The 22,304-nt window shown below is 51.8% G+C and overlaps 3 protein-coding genes across 3 annotated transcripts; 1 reads left to right on the forward strand and 2 right to left on the reverse strand.

The window, feature by feature from the left end:
* Positions 1 to 8: 8 nt before the first annotated feature.
* On the forward strand, positions 9 to 10,067 carry Bysl (bystin like). Its single transcript, XM_032900580.1, has 7 exons — positions 9 to 593; positions 4,095 to 4,257; positions 7,266 to 7,404; positions 7,663 to 7,796; positions 8,488 to 8,648; positions 8,810 to 8,912; positions 9,431 to 10,067. Exons 1-7 carry the CDS (start codon positions 329 to 331, stop codon positions 9,774 to 9,776), a joined length of 1,311 nt encoding a protein of 436 aa, XP_032756471.1. The 5' UTR covers positions 9 to 328; the 3' UTR covers positions 9,777 to 10,067.
* A 1,452-nt stretch (positions 10,068 to 11,519) lies between these two features.
* On the reverse strand, positions 11,520 to 12,957 carry LOC116898403 (G1/S-specific cyclin-D3-like). The gene is made up of 2 exons (XM_032899690.1): positions 12,901 to 12,957; positions 11,520 to 12,615 (listed from the first exon to the last, which is right to left on the reverse strand). Exons 1-2 carry the CDS (start codon positions 12,955 to 12,957, stop codon positions 12,448 to 12,450), a joined length of 225 nt encoding a protein of 74 aa, XP_032755581.1. The 3' UTR covers positions 11,520 to 12,447.
* Positions 11,520 to 17,720, reverse strand: LOC116899082 (G1/S-specific cyclin-D3). Its single transcript, XM_032900582.1, has 4 exons — positions 17,331 to 17,720; positions 16,226 to 16,441; positions 13,617 to 13,776; positions 11,520 to 13,181 (listed from the first exon to the last, which is right to left on the reverse strand). The coding sequence occupies exons 1-4, from the start codon at positions 17,526 to 17,528 to the stop codon at positions 13,000 to 13,002; spliced, it is 756 nt and encodes a 251-aa protein (XP_032756473.1). The 5' UTR covers positions 17,529 to 17,720; the 3' UTR covers positions 11,520 to 12,999.
* Positions 17,721 to 22,304: the final 4,584 nt, after the last annotated feature.

Here is a 22,304-nt window from a genome sequence, read left to right on the forward strand (position 1 = left end):
ATTTCTAGTACGTCATTGACCTGGCTCCGCCCCCAAAACATACAAGGGGTTGACAGCACGCCCTAGGCTACTTTCATGAATTCTGGAAAAGGTGACTCGGACATCCACCTCTTTCAGTGAGATTATCTGAGAATTTGGAGACTCCTGCTCCAAGCCCCGAAGCTCTTCTAGAGATGGCGATATATGAGGAACTTCCGGCCTCCGAACGCTGGGGGGCACTGTGATGCCTCAGTGACCTCTTGGAGACCGGAATACAAGGCGCAAGCGCAGTCTCGTCTCTTAGCCGGCTTCACACGTGTAAACTTTGTGGGCAAGTTTTTCGACAAAAATGCCCAAATTAAAGGTGACACGTGGGGCCAGAAATCAAGAGAGACATGCACCTCTGGCGGAGCAGATTCTGGCTGGGGACGCAGTGCGTGCGGGGACCCGAGAAAAACGGCGGAGACACGGGGTCGAAGAGGAGGAAGAGTATGTGGGACCCCGGTTGAGCAGACGGATTTTGCAACAAGCCCGGCAGCAGCAGGAGGAGCTGGAGACTGAACATGCGACTGGAGATCGGCCGGCAATACCGCGAGAGCGGGCCACGCGGCTGGGTGAGTGACAAGGGGTGGAGTGGTGAGTTGGGCCGGTCTGATACTCTCCATCGGAATACTGGGTTAGAATTAAAAAGAGTAGACGGCTTAACTTTCCCGCGTGGTCCTTCACTTCCACTCCTGGGTTTCGGGATCCAGACTTAAGCCAACAGAATGTGATCTTTCACACCAGTTCTAGCATTTATTTTTTCTCTGTGCGTTTGAAGTATTTGTGCTGCCTGCATAGTGCTTTGAGCTGTGTTAAGTTTTTAGGCAGTTCTGATCCAGAAATAAGATCTTCATCACTCCTGATAGCACCGGAAGTCTAGCTCAAGGCACACATTAAATAGATAATTAGAGTAATATATTCCAGGCAGGAGTGGCGATGCTCACCTGTAATGCCAGCACTCGAGAAGCAAGGCAGAAGGCCTTCTTGAGTACATAGTAAATTCCAGATTAACCTCGACTACATTACATGGTAGAACCCTGTCTCTCAAGAGAGGGGGAAAGATATTTCTGTTTAAACAAAAACAGATGGACATTAATTCTGTATGGTGGGTATCCCAGGTTTCACGTCCTTCTAGTAAGACCTGAAAAGCAAGTGGGAAGTGTTCCAGTGATGGGGGAGGGGAACGAGTATTGTTCAGAAGCTAAAAGTGGGGTGGGATGGGTGGGTAGGTGCTTGATAATCTGTCTCACTGGGGAGGAACTGTCGTTGACCTCCAGTTGCTTAATCTTCCATTCTCATCTGTCCTAAAAGCAGTGTTTGAATGTGGCTTTAGGGCTACAGCAGCTTTTCTGAAGTAAGGGCCCATGGAGCCCAGGCTGGCCTCAAACTGTGTAGGGGAGGATGACCTTGAACTCCTGATCTTGCCTCTGTTTTCCACGTGGCATTATAGATGGTTGGCACCACGCCTGCCCTTAAAAACATTTTGTAACTGTAAGACTGGGTCTCTTCAGTTGTTCAAGCTGGACTTGAGCTTGCCGGGTGACCAAGGCAGGCCTTGAGCTTATAGATCCTTCCGTGATGCTGTCAGCAAATTTCATTCTGAAGCCATCTGTTTGACGGCTGCTTCCAGATTTTTCTCCCACATATTTCGTCCAAGAGGCTCACATCTTTATTTCCAGCGGTCCACCTGACAGCTCCAAGTTGAAGACTGGTAGCTGTCGATAGTTGAATGTGTCTACACAGAAGTTCTGACTTCCTTCCCAAACCTGCTCTCTGTTGGCTACACAGAGTTTGTTAGCATGTTAGCCTTCCACTGCTCAAGGCACAATCCAGGGTTCTCTTTCTCACTTCACAGTAAATCCTGATGGTGGTGTCTTTAGAATATATCCAGAGCCAGACCACTTTCCATTAACTTGGAACACCTCCTGTTTTAGCTACCACAGTCTCCCCTGAATCACTGGGAGAGCATCATAATTTGTATTCTGTAACCTCTGTGGTCCATTCAACAGCTAGGGATCAACAGAATCCTATCTAATCTGCCTCTGTTTCAGGTCTAATCACAAAGTGGGGGGGGGGATAAGATAATTCAGCTGGGGAGGAACATGACTTGAGACTCTGACTTCCACCTACAGCAGCTTGTAGTCCCACAGTGTTGAAGACAGATCTCTTGGACCCACTGGGCAACCAGTGTAGCCTAATCAGCTAACCCCAGGTCCCAGCCAGACCCTGGTTCAAAAACAAGGTCATCAGCTCCCGAGAAATAACAGTCAAGATCCCCTCTGGCCTCCATGATGCAAGGGCTCACTCATATATAAAAAACCAACAACAGCAGCAACAAAACACCCCACAAGTGTCAGCATCTGTCTCCTAACCTCTTTTATTCCCCTACTTATCTCATAGCACTTGTCTTCTTTTATGTAACATGTATTTTGTGTGCGTGGCATGATGTGTGTAGAGAACAGAGGAAAACTCTCAAGAATTGGTCCTCAGCTTTTCAGAACACTTGTTCTAGCAGAAGATCCGAGTTTGGTTTCCAGCATTCATATGTCAGGCTTGCTGTCTCTAACTCCAGTGGCAAGGGGTCACATGCCATCTTCGGATCTCACTAGACACCAGGCAGGCGTGTGCACAGACATACATGCAGGCATACATGCAGTAAATCTACAACAAACAGCCTTGGCTCTCCCTGGACGTGCTCTGTGGACTCCCTGAGCTCTAGGTACCCTTAGTCCACTTCCAAGCACATGACCTATTGCTCTGTAACATGCGGCTAATTTGACCCATTAGGCTCTTTCCCAGCTGCCTTGCCAGGTGTGTGTGTTGTTTGTCACCACAGGTGTGTTGGCACATGACTTTAATCCCAGCACGCAGGAAGCACCCAGCCAAGGCTACATGGTTGAGACCCTGTCTAAAAAAAAAAAAAAAAAAAGTCAGGATATGTCAGGAACGGCTTGACCCACCTATCGCCCACGTAAGGACACAGAGACATTTTATTATGAAAGCTTGGCCTCAGCTGGCTTGTTCCCAAGTAGCTTATACAACTTAGCCCATTAATACTAGTGTACACGGAACCACATGGCTCGTTTCCACTCCTCAGTACCAGTATGTGTTTCTTCCTCTGGCTGTCAAATCCCTTCATATCTCATTTCTTTCCCAGAGTTCCTATCTCTGCCGGAAATCCCCGCCTGTCCTCTCCTGCTTTGCTATAGGCCAGTCAGCTCCTGATTAAACCAATGGGACGGAGACAGAGAAGATGTTGTTTACACAACACCTAGACAGGTGATGCTTCACAAAAATAACAATAACAACTGTTCTCAAGTCTCCACTGTTACAGAAATCAGTGTGTGAATAATTCAAAGACGACCTTACACAGAACAGGAGAGTGTATCCCAACATCAGGAGCTCAGTGTTAAGCATTGTGGTGTGTGTTTGTGATTCCAGCACTTGGGAAGTAGAGGCCTGAGAACAAGGACCTCTAAGTCAGCCTTGACTACCTAAGTCAGCCTTTTAAATGTATTGGTTAATCAGAGTCTAGTGCCACTGAATAGCCCTCAGCCTTCCGGCTTGGCTTTACCTTTCCTTTCTGGTGCTGTAGTCTAGTTCTGGCTCTGGCTCCTAATGCCCAACACTTGGACAATACCACTTTCCAGGGTGTACAGCAAGCTCTTGCTCCCAAATTGCCCATCCAGAGCCTCCTCACCCTCACCAAAGTGCCTGTGGTACATTCTGCCTCTGCCATGGTTTTAGCCTTAGCACGTGATGCAGCTGTACTGTGCAAGCCACGAAGTGGGAAGTCAGGACCTGAGCTACCTACTGTCCCAGTTTGAACTGGGTATGACGACAGTACCCGTTCCTCGAGGTTATCTGGACGGACCAGGTTCCACGTGTGTAGTATAGAATGGCTTCTTTGAGGTCACTGAGGGTGGCCTGTCCACCATTATTTCCTGGAATCATCATCTCCTCCTTCTTGTGCGGTATTTTGTCTCTCAAGATTCCAAGACTCTGGACATGGAAGAGGTGAGCTGACTCTGAACCCCCTGCCCACCATGCTTATTTTGTCATTTCTCTTTTAGGGCCAGGAGTGCCACAGGATGGATCGGATGAGGAAGATGAGGAATGGCCTACCCTGGAGAAGGCAGCCAAAATGACCGTGGTGAACCACCAGGCAGAGGTAGTGGTGGACCCTGAAGATGAACGCGCCATTGAAATGTTCATGAACAAGAACCCTCCTGTCAGGTAGGGCTTGAAGGTTGAGATAGTGGATCCTGGTAGAAAGTTCCCACAGACCACAGCTGTTGGTCTGACCATTGTCAACAGTGGCCCTCCAGAATGGGAATGACCCAGACTCAAAATACCTTTGTCCGTCTGATCTAGAATTTCATAGGTTACCCAGTTCCTTTTTATAGCAGGGGACCGTTCTATTGCATTTATTCTTGGTTTGTTGCTCTCATGGCTTAGTCTTTACTTCAGGGCTTTCCGTCTCAGACACAGTGTTTGGGCCAGATACCTCTCTTTGTGCGTGGGAGCTAGAACCCAAGGATCTTAGCAGCTATCTCTGGTATCTCCCTCCTGATACCAGCAGTGAGAACTCACTCTACGAATCGCCAGATGTTCCCAGAGGGTGAACCCTACCTCTGGGTAGAACCACAGACCTATTCCCATGTGTTCTCAATCTCAATGCTACTTCTGAACATGCAGTTACTTAGGCTGCCTGTGGTCAGATTCTTGAGCAGGTGGATCTGGCCTGGTTCAGAGGAGTGGGTTTAGGGCAAAGGGGCTCAACCAGCTGCTTCTTCAGAGTGCGCTGTAGTCCACCTCTTATCATCAATAGTACTGTGACGAGCAGCTTGGGTACGGAGAACAGGGGCGAACTCTCTCCCAGGAGGGTGTCACAGCTCTGATAATGGTTACAGAGTGTGGATGTGGGCCATCTGCCTGTCCCCCAAAGGGCTCTCCGGCAGCGCCTTGTACCTGGTGGCTCCTGATCCTGACAAACTAAGCAGAATGTTTTCTGCAATTTACTGTAAGGAGGGAAAAGATGGTGGAGAGGGAGACTCTGGGGACTCTGAGCACTGGCTGCTAGCATCTTCAGAAACCAGGCTAAGGTTTTAGGAACACAGCAGTCAGGCTGTGTCATCTAAGGCACATTGAAGGTACTATGAAGCACTCAAACTAGAAGTCAAAAGACCTGAATTTTACCCTTTTCCCAAGAGAGCCTTGAGGACTTAGGTGAGTCATTGACCTCTGAGTCTCGGTCCCCAACATCTGTGAGGGACTGGGAAGTAAACACCTGCCACCAATGTCATGCAGACCACAGGACACAAGTCTGGGAAGTCTCACATTCAGTGCTGCCTGGCGCAGAAAAGGTGGCAGAGAAACTTTTCCCCTTGTGCTGGAAGCTCGAGGGTCATCCTCGATGGGCAAGGACTGTATGAGTGCCACCCCCAACCGAGGGCAATTTTAAGTGCACATCCGTGGCCTCTGAAGATCAATTAGCAGACCACAGCCTGCCACATGAGTAATTTGAGAACTCCTTCCTTTCCTTTTATGGGTATGAGGAATTTGCCTGTATGTATATACATCTCCTGCATTCCCGGCGCCTGTGAAAGTCAGAAGAACTAGAGCTGGGATTACTGGTGTTTTCGAGCCACTGTTTCTGTAGATGATGGGAACTGAACCAGTTCTAAACCACTGAACTGGCTCTCCAGCCCAAGGTGGAGTAATTTTGACTCCTCATTTGACAGCTTCTGTTTAAAGAGGCTGAACCAGCGAAGACAGCAGGACGGCTCAGTGTGTGAGCTGTGCACAGCCTGATGAGCTGACTCCAATCCCAGCTTCTCACTTTGAGGGGTAATTGACAGGCCGAGAGGGATGCGGTTGGTCCTAGGACTGTTTGCACAAGTAGAGGGAAGGGATGACACTATGCGGAGTCTTGGCAAGTAATGGAGATGTGCCGTACACCCACGAGGCCAGAGCTCCAGTTATCTATCTCTGTCTGTCTGTCAGTCTGTCTGTCTATCTTCGGTTTTTTAAGACATGGTTTCTTCGTGTAGCCTTGGCTAGCCTTGAACTCACAAAGATCTGTTTGCCTCTGCCTTCTGAGTGCTGGGATCAGAGGTTTGCGCCACCACTGCCTAGCTCAGAGATCCAGTTTGTATTCATAAGTTGCTCCCCATTCTACGAACAGCGTTTGGTGTGCTTGAAGTAGGCAGCCCTTACTACATGCTGGCTCTGTCTGAGAGTTCTGCGTGCTTCAGTCTTTCATTTTACCTTCAGTTGACTGTCCAGGGTAGTCCATTTACTGTCACCACTTTATAGATGAGGAAACTGAGGCATAGAGGAGTCAAATGACAGGCCCAAGATCATACAGGAAGTAGGAGAGCCAGGGCTCACTTCAGAGTTCAAGGGCCCAACATCCACACCACCGCTGGCTCTGTCTTGAATGCAGAGACATCCAGGTCCTGTGCTCTCTGTAGCACTTTGTGGTGGCTAAATGGACAGAGGGAAAGGTGAGGCTGTTCGTCCCAGCAGAATCAAGATTTATCAGCATCCAGGGGAACGTACATTGCTTGCTTCCGCCGGCATTGCGTATCCTAAAATTGCGCATTTCGTATCCTAAAATTGGAACAGTGACAGGACCCAGGGCGAGGACGACAGGCTTGTTTCTTTTTGGAGGTTGGGGTAGGGAAGTGTTTTATGACTCTCTTTTTTTCTTTTGAGACAGGGTCTCACTGTCTGACATGAATTTTTCTATCAAGACCACCATGCTGACCTTAAACTCACAAAGATCTGCCTGCCTCCCAAGTGTTGGGATTAAAGGCTTGTACCACCGCAACTGGCTTTCTTTTTTTTTTTTTTTTTTTTTTTTTTTTTTTTTTTTTTTTTTTTTTTTTTTTTTTTTTTTTTTTTTTTTCCGGAGCTGGGGACTGAACCCAGGGCCTTGCGCTTGCTAGGCAAGCGCTTTACCACTGAGCTAAATCCCCAACCCAGGCTTTCTTTTTAATACACAGGAGCCGTGCAGTAGTGCTGCACACCATCAGTCCCAGCATGCAGGAGGCAGAGGCAGGTGGATCTGAGTTTGAGGTCAGCCTGGTCTACAGAGCCTGTTCCAGGTGGCAAAGCTACACACAGAGACCCTGTGTCAAAAAAACAAACAGAAACAGTACACAAATGGGGTGAGGGGACTTCACAGTTTTATGGAAAGTGATCCTCGTTCTTTATGCCTCTTCCCCGTGTCTCCACAGACGCACCCTGGCTGACATCATCATGGAGAAGCTGACTGAGAAGCAGACAGAGGTGGAGACTGTCATGTCAGAAGTATCGGGCTTCCCTATGCCTCAGCTGGATCCCCGGGTCCTGGAAGTCTACAGAGGAGTCCGGGAGGTAAGAGATATCCTGGGCTATACTGACTCGGGGTGGGCTCTCACCCATGGCCCCTGCCAAATAAACTATGGCGATCGAGGACAGGATTGGGGCAGAGCTGGTAGGATCAGGTTCTTGCACTGCCTGCCCCTTCCTGACCCTGGAAGTCCACTAAATGCTGGTCACCTGGAGAATGAGTCTTTCGATTGTTCTGGAGATGAGTGAGCGACAGGCCAGGACCTCGAGCACAATGGGTGATTTTGCTTCCCTTGTACCCAGGTGTTATGTAAATACCGCAGTGGGAAACTGCCCAAGGCTTTTAAGATCATCCCTGCCCTGTCCAACTGGGAGCAGATCCTCTATGTCACGGAGCCCGAGGCCTGGACTGCAGCTGCCATGTATCAAGCCACCAGGTAGCATGGATGGGTCAGCGTGGCAGGGCGTGGGGTATGCAGGCTCTGCCTGCTGGAGCCGTTGAGTGGGCCCATGGATCTCTCCTTCGGACCTATTCTGGCGTTCCCTTAACTTTCGCTCTTTGGTTTTTTCAGGACAAGTCCTGTGGTACACTTCAGTGGAAAGGGCTTTTCTCTTCCACACCACAGCCCTGCTGTGGGGCAGTAGCTTGACAGTTCTGATTCTCCTGAGCACAGACCACCTGGGAAGTAGCTCAAGGTGCCCCACTTAAATGATACACACGAGGCCTTGGGCTCACAAGGAGCTCAACTAGTAAGAGTACTTGTACTTCTAGAGGGTATGGGTTCAATTCCCAGCAACCACATGTTGACTCACAGCCATCTCTAGTCCCAGATCTGATTCCTCCTCTGGCCTCCATGGGCACCAGGCACATGTATGGTGTGTAGGCATACCTGGCATATGTGCAGGCAAAATACATATGCGTGCGTGCTAAATAAAAGGTTAAAGCTTTTAATGCTCTGTTTGGGGTACATCTGTGGCCGTCCTCTGCCTCTTTAGACTGACCTGGGTGTGTGTGCACACGAGTCCCACGTACCCTTCATGAAATATCCCCTTGTCTTACTATAAAACCTCTCGAATACACCATCTCGGCCAGGCTCTCTTGTAACTCGGAGTCTCCTTTCCTGCTAGGATTTTTGCCTCTAACCTGAAGGAGCGCATGGCTCAGCGCTTCTACAACCTTGTCCTGCTTCCCCGAGTGCGAGATGACATTGCTGAATACAAACGACTCAATTTCCACCTCTACATGGCACTCAAGAAGGCCCTGTTCAAACCTGGAGCCTGGTTCAAAGGTAAAAGTGCAGAAGCAGGGGAGAAAGGAGGGCCGGAGCTCTTGCGCCGGTGACTGGCTGTATCCCATGTCCCACTGCTGGTCCTTGGTGACTGGGGCTGCTGGGGGCTGCTTCATTTCCCTCACCATGGACTAAACGGCGCTGCATCTGACTCTGCCTAGGAATCCTGATCCCGCTGTGTGAGTCTGGCACCTGTACCCTCCGAGAAGCCATCATCGTGGGCAGCATCATCAGCAAGTGCTCCATCCCTGTGTTGCACTCCAGGTAGTGGTGGGGAGGTGCAGGAGGACTGCTCAGGGGACAGCCAAGTAATAGAGAGGCTGGAACTTGGTCATGAGTGTGCGAACCGAGGATGAGCTATGATTATCAAAGCCTGTGGCTTGGTTATGCCAGTGTGTGTATGGGTACCCCAGCAGAATAGTAGGCCTTCAAGAGCAGAGTCTGAGGGCCAGGTACACAGTAGGTACTTAGTAAATAATTGAATGACCGTGTGTATGAATGGACACCTAGGAAGAAAGTGCTAAAAAGTGGAGATGGCGAGACGTTTGGACGTATGCTATAGTTAAACACCGGGATTGCTTGCTAACCAAGCCAGAAGCAGGGGTGTGGGCGGATGTGAGGAGATGGTAAAGAGAATCTCAGGAGTATAGCAGTGAACAGACGAGCAGCCTGTGGTGGCCCCCTTGGGAACGCTGCATGGAAGGCTCAGTCTCAAGAGAGGACTTTCCCACATCCATCCCACGGGAGGGGCCTAGTTCCCATGATTCCACCTTCCCTTCCAGTGCGGCCATGCTGAAGATCGCGGAGATGGAATACAGTGGTGCCAACAGCATCTTCCTGCGCCTGCTGCTGGATAAGAAATATGCACTGCCCTACCGGGTGCTCGACGCTCTGGTCTTCCATTTTCTGGCCTTCCGGACGGAGAAGCGCCAGCTGCCCGTGCTTTGGCACCAGTGCCTACTGACACTAGCACAGCGCTACAAGGCTGACCTGGCCACGGAGCAGAAGGAGGCCCTCCTAGAACTGCTTCGGCTGCAGCCCCACCCACAGCTATCCCCGGAAATCAGGCGTGAGCTTCAGAGTGCAGTCCCCAGAGATGTGGAAGATGTTGTTGTCACCATGGAATGAGAACAGTCACCTGTGTTAGTCCAGGGGACATGGGAGGACCCCAGCTGGTGTAGTTAAAGACCTAGTCAGGACACTGAAAGGTTACGTGGCGTCTGTGGCTCCAGTCTTGGGCGGGGAGGACTGCATCTGGTTGGCTTTCTCGCCAGTCCCTGCTCACTTCTGGAACCTAACTGGAGTCACCCTGGTTCAGTACCCCACAACCCACCTGGCACCTGGTATGAGGGCCGCTCTCTCCAGGTACTGTGTAAGCTCACTGGGTTTCGGATAAACCAGATTCAGTTATTTATTGGAGCTCTTGTGTTCTGGTCCCTGGAGGGGGCGGGGGAGTCACTGCTGGCTCCTCCCTGTTCCCCGCTCAGAGAAGTGGGTTCTTAGTTCCCACAGAACCCTCACCCCACTACTCCACTAAGTTGTGTCTCTAGACTCTTGCTTCCTTTGTTCTCCACAGGAAGTGTGTGTGCACACACACCCTGTGCTCGCACTGCCAAATCTTAACATGGCTACAGTCATGGCTAACTTTAGGGACACCAGTTTCTGCTGCCATGTTGGAAAGGTGTCTGTTGGGAAAGTGACAGTCATTCACTGTCAGGGAAGACTATATTGCAGGAGCAGGCCCTTGCTAGGGGCCAGTGACACAACAGAATCAGAAGAAGATGGGATTTCCTCCAAGCTTTCTGAGCAACACGAGCTTTAGGCTGGCTGACAAGCCAGGTCAGGTACCTGTGTCTGCATTACTAATGGTGTCTAGTTTGGTTTTGGCTTTTTGAGACAGGGTTTTCCTGTATATCCTTGCCTGTCCTGGAACTTAGACCTACCTGTAACTTAGATCTGTAGACCAGGCTAGCCTTGAACTGAGCGATCCACCTGCCTGAGACGGCTCGGCTGTTAAAGGCTAGACTCACAATCTTTGTATTTTTTAATAGCCTGAGAAAATTTGCATGAAATTTTAGTAGCAGCCAGCCATGGACCTGTAAATTTGAGGCCAGCCACTGCTAGGTATACAGTGAAACCCTATCTCGCCAAAACCAAAGCCATCACAGCTGACTGACCTGAAGTCCTCCCGTAAAAGTGCGTATGTTACAGTCCAGTTCGTGTATCGAGTTGCCATTTGCTTACTCAGTAGTTCATCTTAGAAAGATTAGGTAAATGGGGAGAACTGCACCTAGCTCAGCCTAGGCATTCGCTTCTTTGCAGTCAGTACTGCGTGTGGGAGACAGGGCTGCCTCCTCACCAGGGGAAGTGCTTCCAGCCACGCCCTAACCCCATTCATCCGGTTTTAATGCATTCTGAGCATTGTGCCTGCACAGCATCACATCCCAAGGCTGGAGTTAAAAATGGTTGCAGTTAAATGCTGAGAATTAAATCCAGGTTCTCAGGAGTAGCCAGTGCTCTCAGCTGCCGAGCCACCCATCTGGTCCTCCAGGGTTTGGTTTTATTTGGAGCAGGATTTTGCCGTGGAGCGTAGGTTAGCCCAGAACTTCTCCCTCTGCCCTGAGTGTGCCAGGGAAGTTTGCCACCATTCTGGAGTATAGCAATTTGTATGGTTTTACATAAAACTGCATCCGTTTCCCATGAGCCCTCTGGGTTACGGTGGCCACTCCTCAGCTCTGTAATCTGTGTGTGTCCAGGTAAAGCAGCCTATGCAGTTCCCTCCTGACCCTCCCCAGGAAAGGTACTTACTCTGCCTGAGACCTCTCATTTGTGCCTCCCAGCTCTACAACCCCAGGGATCACAAGAGCCAGCTTTATTCTGAAATCTTTATTAAGGCAGCATGATAGAAATGGGCCACCAGCCCAAACCTTGTGGCCTGAGGAAAGACCTGTGTCCATGGGGCTCGCCCTCTCTCCGGATAGCCCAGTCACCTCCACGGCATCCATCCCTACTAAACCCTCCCCGCTGAAGATGAGCTGGAGGGCTACGGAGAGGAAGGCAGGACCCCCTCCCAGGCTGTAGCAGCTCCTGGGCCACAAAGCGGTAGCAGAGGGGAGGGAAACAGCAACCGCCAGGGTTACCACCACTTGTGGGGTACGGGCCTCACTGTACCCTCTTACAGTTGTATTCAAAGCAATAAATTAAAATGACCATCAGCACCCTCAAGACCCTCAACCACAGAAGCATAGCAGGAAGCAAAGCAACAGTTTACGGGCGCTCGCTCTTCTAGCCAAGGCCTAGGCTGTTCCTGCTAAGAGCAGCTGGAGTAGGGATTACACAGCGGCCATCTAGGTTGGCTCCTCATAGGCGTCTATCGGGATTTCTGAAGGACCCAGATCCAAATGCAGTGACCCTGCGAGGGGCAACAACACCTTTGGAAGGTACTGGGGCAGTTTTGGCAACTGAAAGGATCGGCGCCCCAGACAGAGGAGGGACTCAAAGGAAATGCTGGTGTGTGGGTTCTACCTGTTTGTATCTCTCTGACCATCATGGCCCAGGACAGCCAAGCTGGTTGAGTGGGAAGGAAGAGGAACTGACTGGCCATGTCGACACCCTCATGACCAAGCAGCCCCTTAGTGCACACTGTGGGGATAGGCAGGACCTGGCCCCTTGGGCTTTGTGAGGGGAAAAAGAGCCCCCCTCGGGCTTCAGATATGGCATGAATTGTTCCTAGAGGCAGGGAGGGGGTGGCAGGGGCCCCTCCTCTGCGTGGTGGCCACCTGAGGGGGCCTGTCCCAAGCTACAGGTGGATGGCTGTGACATCTGTGGGAGTGCTGGTCTGACTGGGCCCCTGGCTGCTAGAGCCCCGGGGGGCTTTGGGCACGGGGCTGGGGGCTGTCTGAGCAGCTTCCCTGAGGCTCTCCCTGAGGGCAGCTTCGATCTGCTCCTGGCAGGCACGCAGGCAGTCCTAGGAAGAAAAAAACAAGGTCATCATCCATTGATGGGACTCTTGGCCACAGCACAGACAACAGGCAGGTAGAAGGGAATGGCCTCCCCCTGCACACCATGAAGTCTGGGGAGGTTAGGCCACAGCCCAGCCCAGGAATCAGGCCTTTAGTTCTCAGAAACTGGCAAGAGGATGTGGCAAGGGTGTGAGAGCAACCCTGCATCTGACACCAAGTCCCCCACCCCTGGCCGCGGCACAGCACTTGCCAAGAGGGGGGCATCTACATGCAAGTGTCCGTCACCCCACCCACTCCTCTCCAGACTGGAGCAAGAGATAAAAGGCCAGAGAAGCCGGCAAGGGCATACAATCGGAGTTGGGAGATGGATGCTGCCCTCTGCTGGGGATTCAGGGGAATAGCACTGTTTTTGTGAGTGGGGGCCTGAGACTTACCACTTCGGTGCCTGTGATTCCCGCCAGCAGCTCTGTGAGCTCATCTGCGGACATAGAGCAGGCACCCAGGCCTAGCACTGCAGCCCCAATGCTGCCTGTGGCGATCATGGATGGAGGGTACATCGCAAAGGTGTAATCTTGTAAAAGAGAGGGAACCATGAGAAGAGAGGCATCTTACACATCCTACCACACCTTACTACACGCCAGGCTGCATGAATACAGCGGACTGGGAATCCCCAGGGGTGGACGGGGTGACAGAGCCAAGGGGAAATGGCAGATCCTAGGGAGGAGAGTGTTCAGTGTGCGTGTGGTGCTGGCAATTTGACTGAGACATGCACACTATCACGGAACCACTACCCCAGCCCAACCTTCTCTGAGATGTGAGCAAACTTTCCATCTACCCAAGTTGCGCCTGGTCAGGAACTACAGACTATCTAAAACCCTGGTATGAAGACCTTAGGCAAGTAACCTCTTACTATTATCACCGTACACAGCTCTGAGCATTGAAGCAATCTCCCGGCTACTACCTATCCTTCCAAACAAAACCACAAGTTCCCCAGGTTGGCTCTTACCTGTGGCACAGAGGGCCAAAAAGGTCTGAGCATGCTTTTTGACCAGTGCCTGCCGGTCACTGGGCAGAGAGAGGCGGTGCAGAATCAGGGCCAGGAAGTCGTGCGCAATCACAGCAGCCAGGTCCCACTTGAGCTTCCCCAGGACCAGTACCTCCCATTCCTGGGGGAGAGAGAACGAACATGGAGTCAGTGACTGGCAAAGGGGCAAGAGAATTTGACAGGCTCACAGTTCCGCCTCTGGCTTCAGGGGCTGGTGCTGCGGAATGAGTTCGGGGCAGGGAAGATCTGGGGGCAAACATCAGCATCCATTGATGTTACTAGGTGCTAGGATGACATGGGTTATCTATCCCTCTTAATCCTCCCATGAATTTGAGGCTGGCGTGGGTTGAAACAGACCAACTCTAAATTCCACAGGCTTCGGAAATCTCTTCCAACCCTGCATCGCAGCCAGGTCTCTTAAACAGAACGAGCATGAGGCCACTCCTAAGGTTCCTCAAAGGGGAGGTGGCCCAACCCAACCCACACCCCCTTTGTGGGACATCATGGGTGGGTCCTGTCTCAAGACGAGGGAGTCCAAGCCAAACAGGATGAATCCAGATGACCCCTGAGAACCCTACATAACCATGGAGAGGTCCGAGGAGGAGGAGGAGGAGGCGAGGAGCCCCAACCCCTGTCTACTCATCTGAAGTTCCTAGACCTGGCCTGAGTTGCACTTCCGAGTTGCACACAGGAGGATTTCTTCATTGTTTTATTTCAGGAAGGAACTCATGGGTTTGACTCCTCACTGAGGTAAAAATGACAGCCCCACCCAACCTCTTCCAGGCCCCCCAGCAACAGCTGTCCCTCTCTTTGTCTGATGACCTAGGTGTCAGCCCCAGGAGTCTTACAGGACCCCACAGAAACAACCTGGACTAGAGCCAGAAGTAAGGCAAGGAAGCCTGAATTTTGCACCCAGGGCTCTGCTAGCATCCAGCCTCTGAGGGAGCAGCACCCAAAAGGCAATGGAGACTATGCGTGGTCCTCACTGAGGCTAAGTGGACACCCTCCCCCATCTCCAGACATGAAAATCGCAGCCCTACTCCAAGAACATAGGAGCTGGCTGCATGTAACTCATCCCTGGTTTCAAGGCGCTCTGGTCGGAATTTTCCCCTCCTTTCTGGGGCCTCTGCTCCGCTGTGCGGATTGAGACTGCTGGAGTTCTTGGAGTCCCTCACAACTCTGACCGCAGGCCACTCACAGCTCAGGGCCTTGAGCAGAAGGGCTTGCCTATTCTGAAAAACTCCCCTCACACACAGTCATGTAGACCACCCTAATCTCTTCACAAAGAGTAAAGTCTCCTACCTCCCAGCCTCAATCCCTCAAAAAACATCTTGCTCCCTGGCTCTGGAAACTACTAGATTCATCACAAAGAACTGTGGGGCCTCCCGGATTCCCAACTCAGGCCTCCCATCCGTGAGAGTTGCTTGACAGGAAGAGGAATCCAGTTCCCCGACTCACAGCAGTCAGGGGCCCCAGTACCCTAGCTTCCCAGCCAGCCAATCACAGTAGTCTGCCTGCTGCCCTCCTCCCTAGGAGATGGGGCCCAGAGACTCCTCTCAGGGTCAGAGAAGGCCTGGCCAGCCACAGAACAAGGTGGAGGGAGGTGCCAGCTCACCCACCCTCTCCCCCAGACCCTGTGGGAGAGGACGTTCATGCTCTCTTCCAGATTCAAGCAGATCTCCCACCTCCTCCCTAGACTCCTCCGGGGCAGGGCAGAACCCAACCGATTTTTGCCCCGCCTGGAGGAGCCCAGCCCAAGTTCCCAGCAAGAGGCCCCAAGGAGCCACTTCCCAAACCACAGGAGTGACAGCAGCTCCCCACAGGGTTATGAAAGCCCTTGGTCTGAGTGGGAGGGCCAAGGGGACCAGCATCATTATCACATCGGAAGCAGCTGCAGCTCAGCTCCCTGTCTGTCTCAGCTCTGGCCTTTGGCTGAGCAGCAAAGGGAGAAACTCTTCCACCGGCCCAGAGCAGCTGCTCCAGTTTTTCAGAAGGAAGACAAGAAAGGGAGGGTTAGGAAGGGGCTGTGTCTTTGGGGATAGGAGGCAAAAGGATGAAAACACCTCGGTGCTTCCTTCCAGCAATCAGGGCCTGGCTTTAATCAGCTCCGGGAGGCTTTTCCATCACAAAGTCCACACGGGGATAAAGACTCCTGCAAGGCAGCCCCCTCCCCCACGTGAAGCACATTCCACTCCGGTGGGGGTGTGCAGACATACCCTGCTGTTGCCAATAAATAACTCAGGGTGGCTGTGTAAACCCAGAGGCAAAGTACTGCTGTATAGACCCGCAATTGGACTTGTTGCTATCTGGGGGGGGAACGAGTTAGGATTGGAACTCCACTGCAGTCAGAGGAAAGGGGTTCATTTAGTTTTAAGCTTGCAGCTGAAGCATGACTACTACACTACGCGGCCTTTGTCCCACCCTAGTTCTTTTCCAAAATACCAGACAGGAGCGAAGGGAGGGTTGGTGAGTGAGGGGGTGAGCTTGGTGTTTCTTTTACTAGTACATATGGTGATAGTATGTTTGGTTTTTTGTTTGTTTGTTTTTTGGGGGGGGGATTCCGCACGCACCCGCAACTGCCAGGGAGCCACAGCTTGGTCCGTATAGATGCAGAGCTTCTCAATAGTCAGGGGCGTGGTTTCGCGCAGCTTGGAGGCCAGCAACAGGCAGACGGTACCTAGAAGCTGCAGTTGCGCCTTTCGGGTGGGGACGCAGGACAGGTAGCGATCCAGGTAGTTCATAGCCAGAGGGAAGACATCCTCCTCGCAGCGCTGCTCCTCACACACCTGAGGGAGGGCGCACGAGTCACTGCTAGGGAAGGACCAAGTGAAACACGGCAGCATGGGCGGCGGGGGGTGGGGGGGCCGCGGAGGGAGAGTGGAATGTGGAGCAAAAAATAAACCGAGAAGGGATAAACTTAGAACGACAAGTATCAATAACCGAGGAGGATGTGCCCTCCCCAAGGTGACCCCCCCCACTTCCTCTGCATGATCTCCTCCCCACCCCGGAGTAGGGGGTGTAAAACAGAGAAGCCCATGCTCACGAAAGATTCCAGACTCCCCTCCCCCACGGCGAGCGGAAGGGGGACGGAAGGGTCACCTAGAGAGAATTGGGACCTTACCCTCATTACCGCCACCCACTGCACACACACTCCCAGGGGGAAGGGACGGAACTCCTGCCGCGGTCTCCCGCACTTTTCATTTCCCTGTGGACCGGAACCGAGCCCGCGCCACCCCCACCCACCAGTTTCCCCCCCGACAGAACCCCGCGACAGACACAGGAACCAGTTCTGGGGCGAAGGCGGCCGAGTCCAAGGTTTTCCAAACGCGCTCTCCAGAGAGCACGGGGTGAGGAAGGAAGCAGGAGACACCGAGAAAAGCCACTGGGGAAAAAGTAGCCCTTAGCCCGCTTTCCCGTCCCAAAGTGAAGCTTAGTTACAGTGCCAAGTGACTGGCAGTCACAGAAGAAGCCGATCAGGGTTGGGGAAAGGAAAGGGACAGAACGCAGGCAGCTGGTTAGGGTGCTTGTGTGAAAAGGCCAGGCCCCTGTAGTCTGGGCCGCCAAAGCATCTTGCAGATTGTGGTCGGGATCGGGAAGCACGAACAGGGAAAGTTCAATTTGCCCAGAGCCGGGGGTGGGGGTGGGGTGAGGAGAGGGGACCCGTCCGGGCCTTACCTCCAGCATCCAGTACGCCAGCATCTTCCGCATGTGCGGCTTGATCTCCTTTTGCACGCACTGGAAGTAGGAGGCTCGCGGCACGTAGCGCTCCTCCAAGCGGAGCAAACTCTGCAGGACACGCTGGTCCCCCAGTAGCCGCGGGTCGGGCCCGGCCCGGGGCGCGTGCCGGGTGCCCTCGCAACACAGCAGCTCCATCCTGCGATGGTTCACGGGTGAGAGCAGGAGTGCGGGCTAGCGAGTCCTAGGAGAAGCGACGCGTGTGAGGGAGAGCGCGGGGTGCGGGCGGGTCTGGCGCTGGCGCTGGCACTGTGCGGAGAAGCCCCAGCCCGCCCGCCACCCGCGCGCACCGCTTCCCTGACAGGCGCCCCGCCCCTCGCGACGATGTAGCAACCGTGGAATGCTCCGACGTCACAACGTTCTAAGGGGCGGGACCGCAGACGGAAAGGGCTGGCGGGCGCTATACCCTCCCTCCCTCCCCGGAGCCCCATTGGTCCGCTGGGCTCCGGCCCGCAGGCTTCCGGGCCCTCGGGTCCCTTCTGACCAAGAGGGTGGAGAGAACTTTCTGGGAGGGTGCCCTCTTCCCCATCAATGGGCCCTGTTGCGACTCTAGCCACCCAAGAAAGAACTAGTCGCCAAAAGTTATGCGTTCGCGTATGCGTCCTATTTCAATGCTCTAGGGAATGTGGTAATAACTGCGTACGTAGTTGGGTCACTCTTCCCCTCAAGTGGGTTCTAGGAATGGACTTGAGTTGGGCTTTACTTTGCAGATGGAAGCACAGTAGTAGCTGCAAAGATCTCATTGTTAGTCTGTCGGGAAACGTGGCTTAGAACCTAGTCTACTTCAACGAATTCCGCAGATCTGCTGCAGTAGCAGCAGCAGCAGCAGCAGCAGCAGCATCAGGGAGCTGAGCGGAAATGTAGTTTCCGACCGATTCAGTGTCTCAGGGTAAACGATCCCGGCACTAAGTCTGACAGTCTGAGTATGGTCCCTGGGACCCACATGGTGGAAGAAAAGAAAGCGACTCCCATAAGTTGTCCTCTAACTTCCACACCATTGCTGTAGCATGTACACACACACCCGCATGCACACACAACTTTAAAAAAAAAAAAAAGGAAAAGAAGAAATGCAGTTTCTCAGGTCTCCTGAATGGGACACTGCGAGGTATGAGCAGTGTTGGTCATATTAAAAGCCATTGGGAGCTGGATGTGGTGGTGCAAATCTGTAATCTCAACCTGGCTAATGCCAGGATCCACTATACAGGCCTGGCTTCATGAAACTGACACGCTCTGCCTCTCTGTCTCTCTCTGTCTCTGTCTCTGTCTCTCTCACATACACACACAGAGACAGAGACAGAGAAACTGCTACAGATGTAGCTGAGGTTGTGGAGCCCAGGGTTGGATCCCCAGCACTGTAGAACCCAGAAATGATCAAAAGATTAAGGTCACTGTTGGCTTCCTAATGAGTTCAGGACCAGCCTGGGCTACATAAGATTCTATCTCAAAAGCAAACCAAACCAAGTAACAATAGCCTATGCTTCTTATACCAGGACTTCAGAGCTGACAGAACGACGGTAAATTTCCAGACCAGCCTGGACTATAGAATGAGACCCTGTCTCTGAACAAAACAATAACAACAATAACAGATCAGCGTATTGCAGATTTGGGCATGACGGCACATGCCTGTAATCAAATGCTTGGGAGAAGGTAGGAGGCCCGTGGAGAATTCCAGTCTGGCCAGATCCATACCAGAGGACTCAAAAGAAAGGAAGGGAGGAAGAACACCCTTTTAATCCCAGCCCTTTGGAGACAGAGGCAAGCAAATTCCTTTAAGTTCAAAGCCAGCCTGGTCTACATGGAGTTCTAGGTAAGCCAGAGCTGCTGTATCACGAGACTATGTCTGAAAAACAAAAATAGAGGAAAAGAAGAATGCAATAGGTAAGGAAGATGGGAAAGAGGAAAGGAGGGGAAGAAAGAAGGAAGCCCACCCACCAGACACTCCTCTCTCCGCTCAGCCCAAGGGAGCTCTAGAAAAGCAACGAACAATGTGTAAGCATTGAGAGCCATCTACACCCCAGGCACTGACAGGGGTCAGACTCCGCATCTGTGGGGTAGATTCTCATACAGGAAGGAGGAGGCATGATGGGATTACTTCCGTCACAGGTCACTGCCCTTGTTGAGAAAGTGTCTTCTTACTTTATAGCCCACGCTGACCTTGAACTCCCCCGCTTCGTGCCTCAGTTTCCCAAGTGCTGGGATTACAACTGTGTGCCACCATGCCTGTGCTCCAAGCTGTGCACTTAACGAATTGGGGAGGGGACACTTTTGGAGACAGGGTCTTATGTGACCCAGGCTATCTTTGAATCTAATATATAATCGAGGCTGGATCTGATCTCCCTGCTTTTACCTCCCGACTGCGTGCTTTACCCAAACGGAGGTTCTGTTAGTTTTATGACACAGGGTCTCACTATGTAGCTCTGACATTTACAGGCTCGACTCTGTAGCTTTGACTCTAGGTAGACGAGAATAGCTCCAGCTTGCAACAATCCCCTCCCTGCTTCTTCCTCTCAAATTCTGGATTACAGGAATGCGCCACCAAACTTCCTGTCCTGCGGGGCAGAGACAAAGTCTTGTGTAGCCGTGTATCCTCCGGATACATCAACCAGCTGTGAGCGCCAACGACAGTAATGTGCACATACTATAGGCAAGAACTGAACATATCGGAAATGCAATAAATAATTTTATCTTCACGACAGCCTTGCAGAAAGTATATTATTTTGCTCCTTTGTAGTAGGGGCTGGGTGTTAGAATGGGTGGCTAGGTAGCCTTGGAGAGGTCACGTAGCTAGTAGCTGCTGGAAGCGGGCTGCAGTCCAGTTTAGCTCCAGAGTTCATGCCCTTGCATGGGTGGACATCAGGAGAAATAGAAGCTGGGGTTCCCACTAGGCAGGTACGCTCTACCATTGAACCACCTCTCTAACCCCATGGCTTCTTTTTATTTAATAAGCTTGAAGACCATTTTATTAGAGTTGGGGGGGGGGGCGGGAAACGACAAACAGGGAAGGAAGCTACCGGGAAGAGGGAGATGAACTGAGGAGGAGAGAAAGCCTTGCCTTTTGAGTTAGGACCATCGATGGAAATATGCAGCATCCATCAGAGAAAAGTGAGGAAAGTGTCTTCAAACAGAGAGAAACCCCAAATTGCCAGGGCAAACACACGAGAATTTGGAAGACAGAATGAAGGAACTGAGAAAGTTAAATGCGCCGAGTTAGAACTCAAAAGGGGAGAGGGGTCCTGTGCCACCAAGATCTGAGAGCACCAGCTCTTAACCACTTCAATCCTGTTGCCTCTTGGGCTGTCCCAGGGATGTGTATTGATTGATTCCTTGTTGATTTTCTGAGAAAGGGCACCCAGAGACAGCTGCATAGCTTTCTTGGATAGCTAGCTGGTCAACAGCCGCACTGTCTGGGGCCTCCAGGGCCAAGGAGATGGCCGGCTACATAAAGGTTGGCTGCTGAGGTAGCAGAGGGCCCCCTCGGTGGGACTCCGGAGAGGGACACCAATCAGCTTCACCATCATTGCCCCTTGAAGAGCAGAACTAAGAAGACAAAGCAACAAGGCGAGGGCTGTGAATGAGGCTCAGTGGGTAGAGTGTTAGACAAAGAAGCAAGAGGCCCCAAGTTCAAGGCCAGCACCGCAGGAAACTGGGCAAAACTGGGGGTAGTAGCTCACAGTGGGCATCGCAACACTTTGAAGGCTGAAGCAAGGAAGAGTAGAAAAGTTCAGGGCCATCCTAGTCTAGGTGAGACTCAGCCTCAAAAACAAAACAAAACAAACAAACAAAAACTACAGAAAAGAAAGGAAGAAAGAAAGAAAGGAAGGAAGGAAGGAAGGAAGGAAGGAAGGAAGGAAGAAAGGGGGCAGGAAGGAGGGAGGGAGGGAGGGGAAGAGAAAGAGAGGGAAAAAGAGAATCCTGATAACCAGCGGGAGTAAATCAAGGCGCTTCAGGCCAGGAGCATCCAATTACCAAGTTACTCAATGAAATGGTAAATTAGAGGACAGCTGGAATGTAACTGTCACAAGCCAGGGGGAAAGCCCAGAGGAAGAAGGATACCAAGCCTCCTTCCTCCTACCACTCCCTCACCTCTTTATGGTCGGATCTCTCCAACTGAGACCCAGAAGGGGAAGAGTGACAGGTGAGGCCCATCACCTCACAGTTACTCTCAGACCCACTGTGAGGGGGCTACCATCCCAAAATAGGAAGGCGGACACAGCTCTGGAGTGAGTTCGAAATCTACCGGTTCTCTCTTGTCTGTCTCTCTTCCTGTCGAGTTGGGTAATAACCAAGTCCGTACCCTACAGGGGTGTTTTGATGACCAAAGGGCTCAAAGTATCTTGCACATATCCAGGGCAAAGGAACATGCAAATGTGGTCGTTTTTTTTTTTTTTTTTTTTTTTTTTTTTTCCGAATCGAACCCAGGGCCTTGGCGCTTCCTGGCAAGCGCTCTACCACTGAGCTAAATCCCCAACCCAATGTGGTCGTTTCCTAAACCAACCTGTGGTAGCTCACACCTAGAATCCTAGCACTCCTCCTCCTGAGGCAGAGGGATGGCAGTAGGTTCAAGGACTGCCTGGACTATAGAATAGTGAGATCTGTCCGCCTCAAAAAAAGATTACATCTGTAGTAACAATGATCCTCCCCACACTCTCTCTCACACACCCTTCTCTGAGCTGGGGGTAGCTCAGAGAGAAAGCACTTACCCAGAATTCATTTAGTCCTTAGGTTCAATCCCCAGGCCCACAGCGGGGGTTGGGGGTGGGACACCAGTTAGTTGTGATTATGGTTTTTAAAAAGCCAAGTTTGTTCTTGGGTATGGGTATTTACAACTAGCAGCATAATGATAGTGGCTGAGACTGAACCCAGGGCTTCCTGTATGCCAAGAACACGTGTCCTTTTATGGCCCCTTTTATAACT

The sequence above is a fragment of the Rattus rattus genome, chromosome 4 (assembly GCF_011064425.1).
Source record: "Rattus rattus isolate New Zealand chromosome 4, Rrattus_CSIRO_v1, whole genome shotgun sequence".
NCBI lineage: Eukaryota > Metazoa > Chordata > Mammalia > Rodentia > Muridae > Rattus > Rattus rattus.

Coding starts and splice junctions, on each gene's coding strand:
- Bysl (XM_032900580.1), top strand. CDS start 329: ATGCCCAAATTAAAGGTGACACGTGGGGCCAGAAATCAAGAGAGACAT. Junction 7,797..8,487: donor GCCATGTATCAAGCCACCAG/GTAGCATGGATG, acceptor CTTTCCTGCTAG/GATTTTTGCCTCTAACCTGA. Junction 8,649..8,809: donor ACCTGGAGCCTGGTTCAAAG/GTAAAAGTGCAG, acceptor GACTCTGCCTAG/GAATCCTGATCCCGCTGTGT.
- LOC116898403 (XM_032899690.1), bottom strand. CDS start 12,957: ATGCCCTTGCCGGCTTCTCTGGCCTTTTATCTCTTGCTCCAGTCTGGA. Junction 12,616..12,900: donor TCCAGTCTGGAGAGGAGTGG/GTGGGGTGACGG, acceptor TTTTCTTCCTAG/GACTGCCTGCGTGCCTGCCA.
- LOC116899082 (XM_032900582.1), bottom strand. CDS start 17,528: ATGGAGCTGCTGTGTTGCGAGGGCACCCGGCACGCGCCCCGGGCCGGG. Junction 13,777..16,225: donor TGGCTCCCTGGCAGTTGCGG/GTGCGTGCGGAA, acceptor TCTCTCCCCCAG/GAATGGGAGGTACTGGTCCT. Junction 13,182..13,616: donor TTTGGCCCTCTGTGCCACAG/GTAAGAGCCAAC, acceptor CTCTTTTACAAG/ATTACACCTTTGCGATGTAC.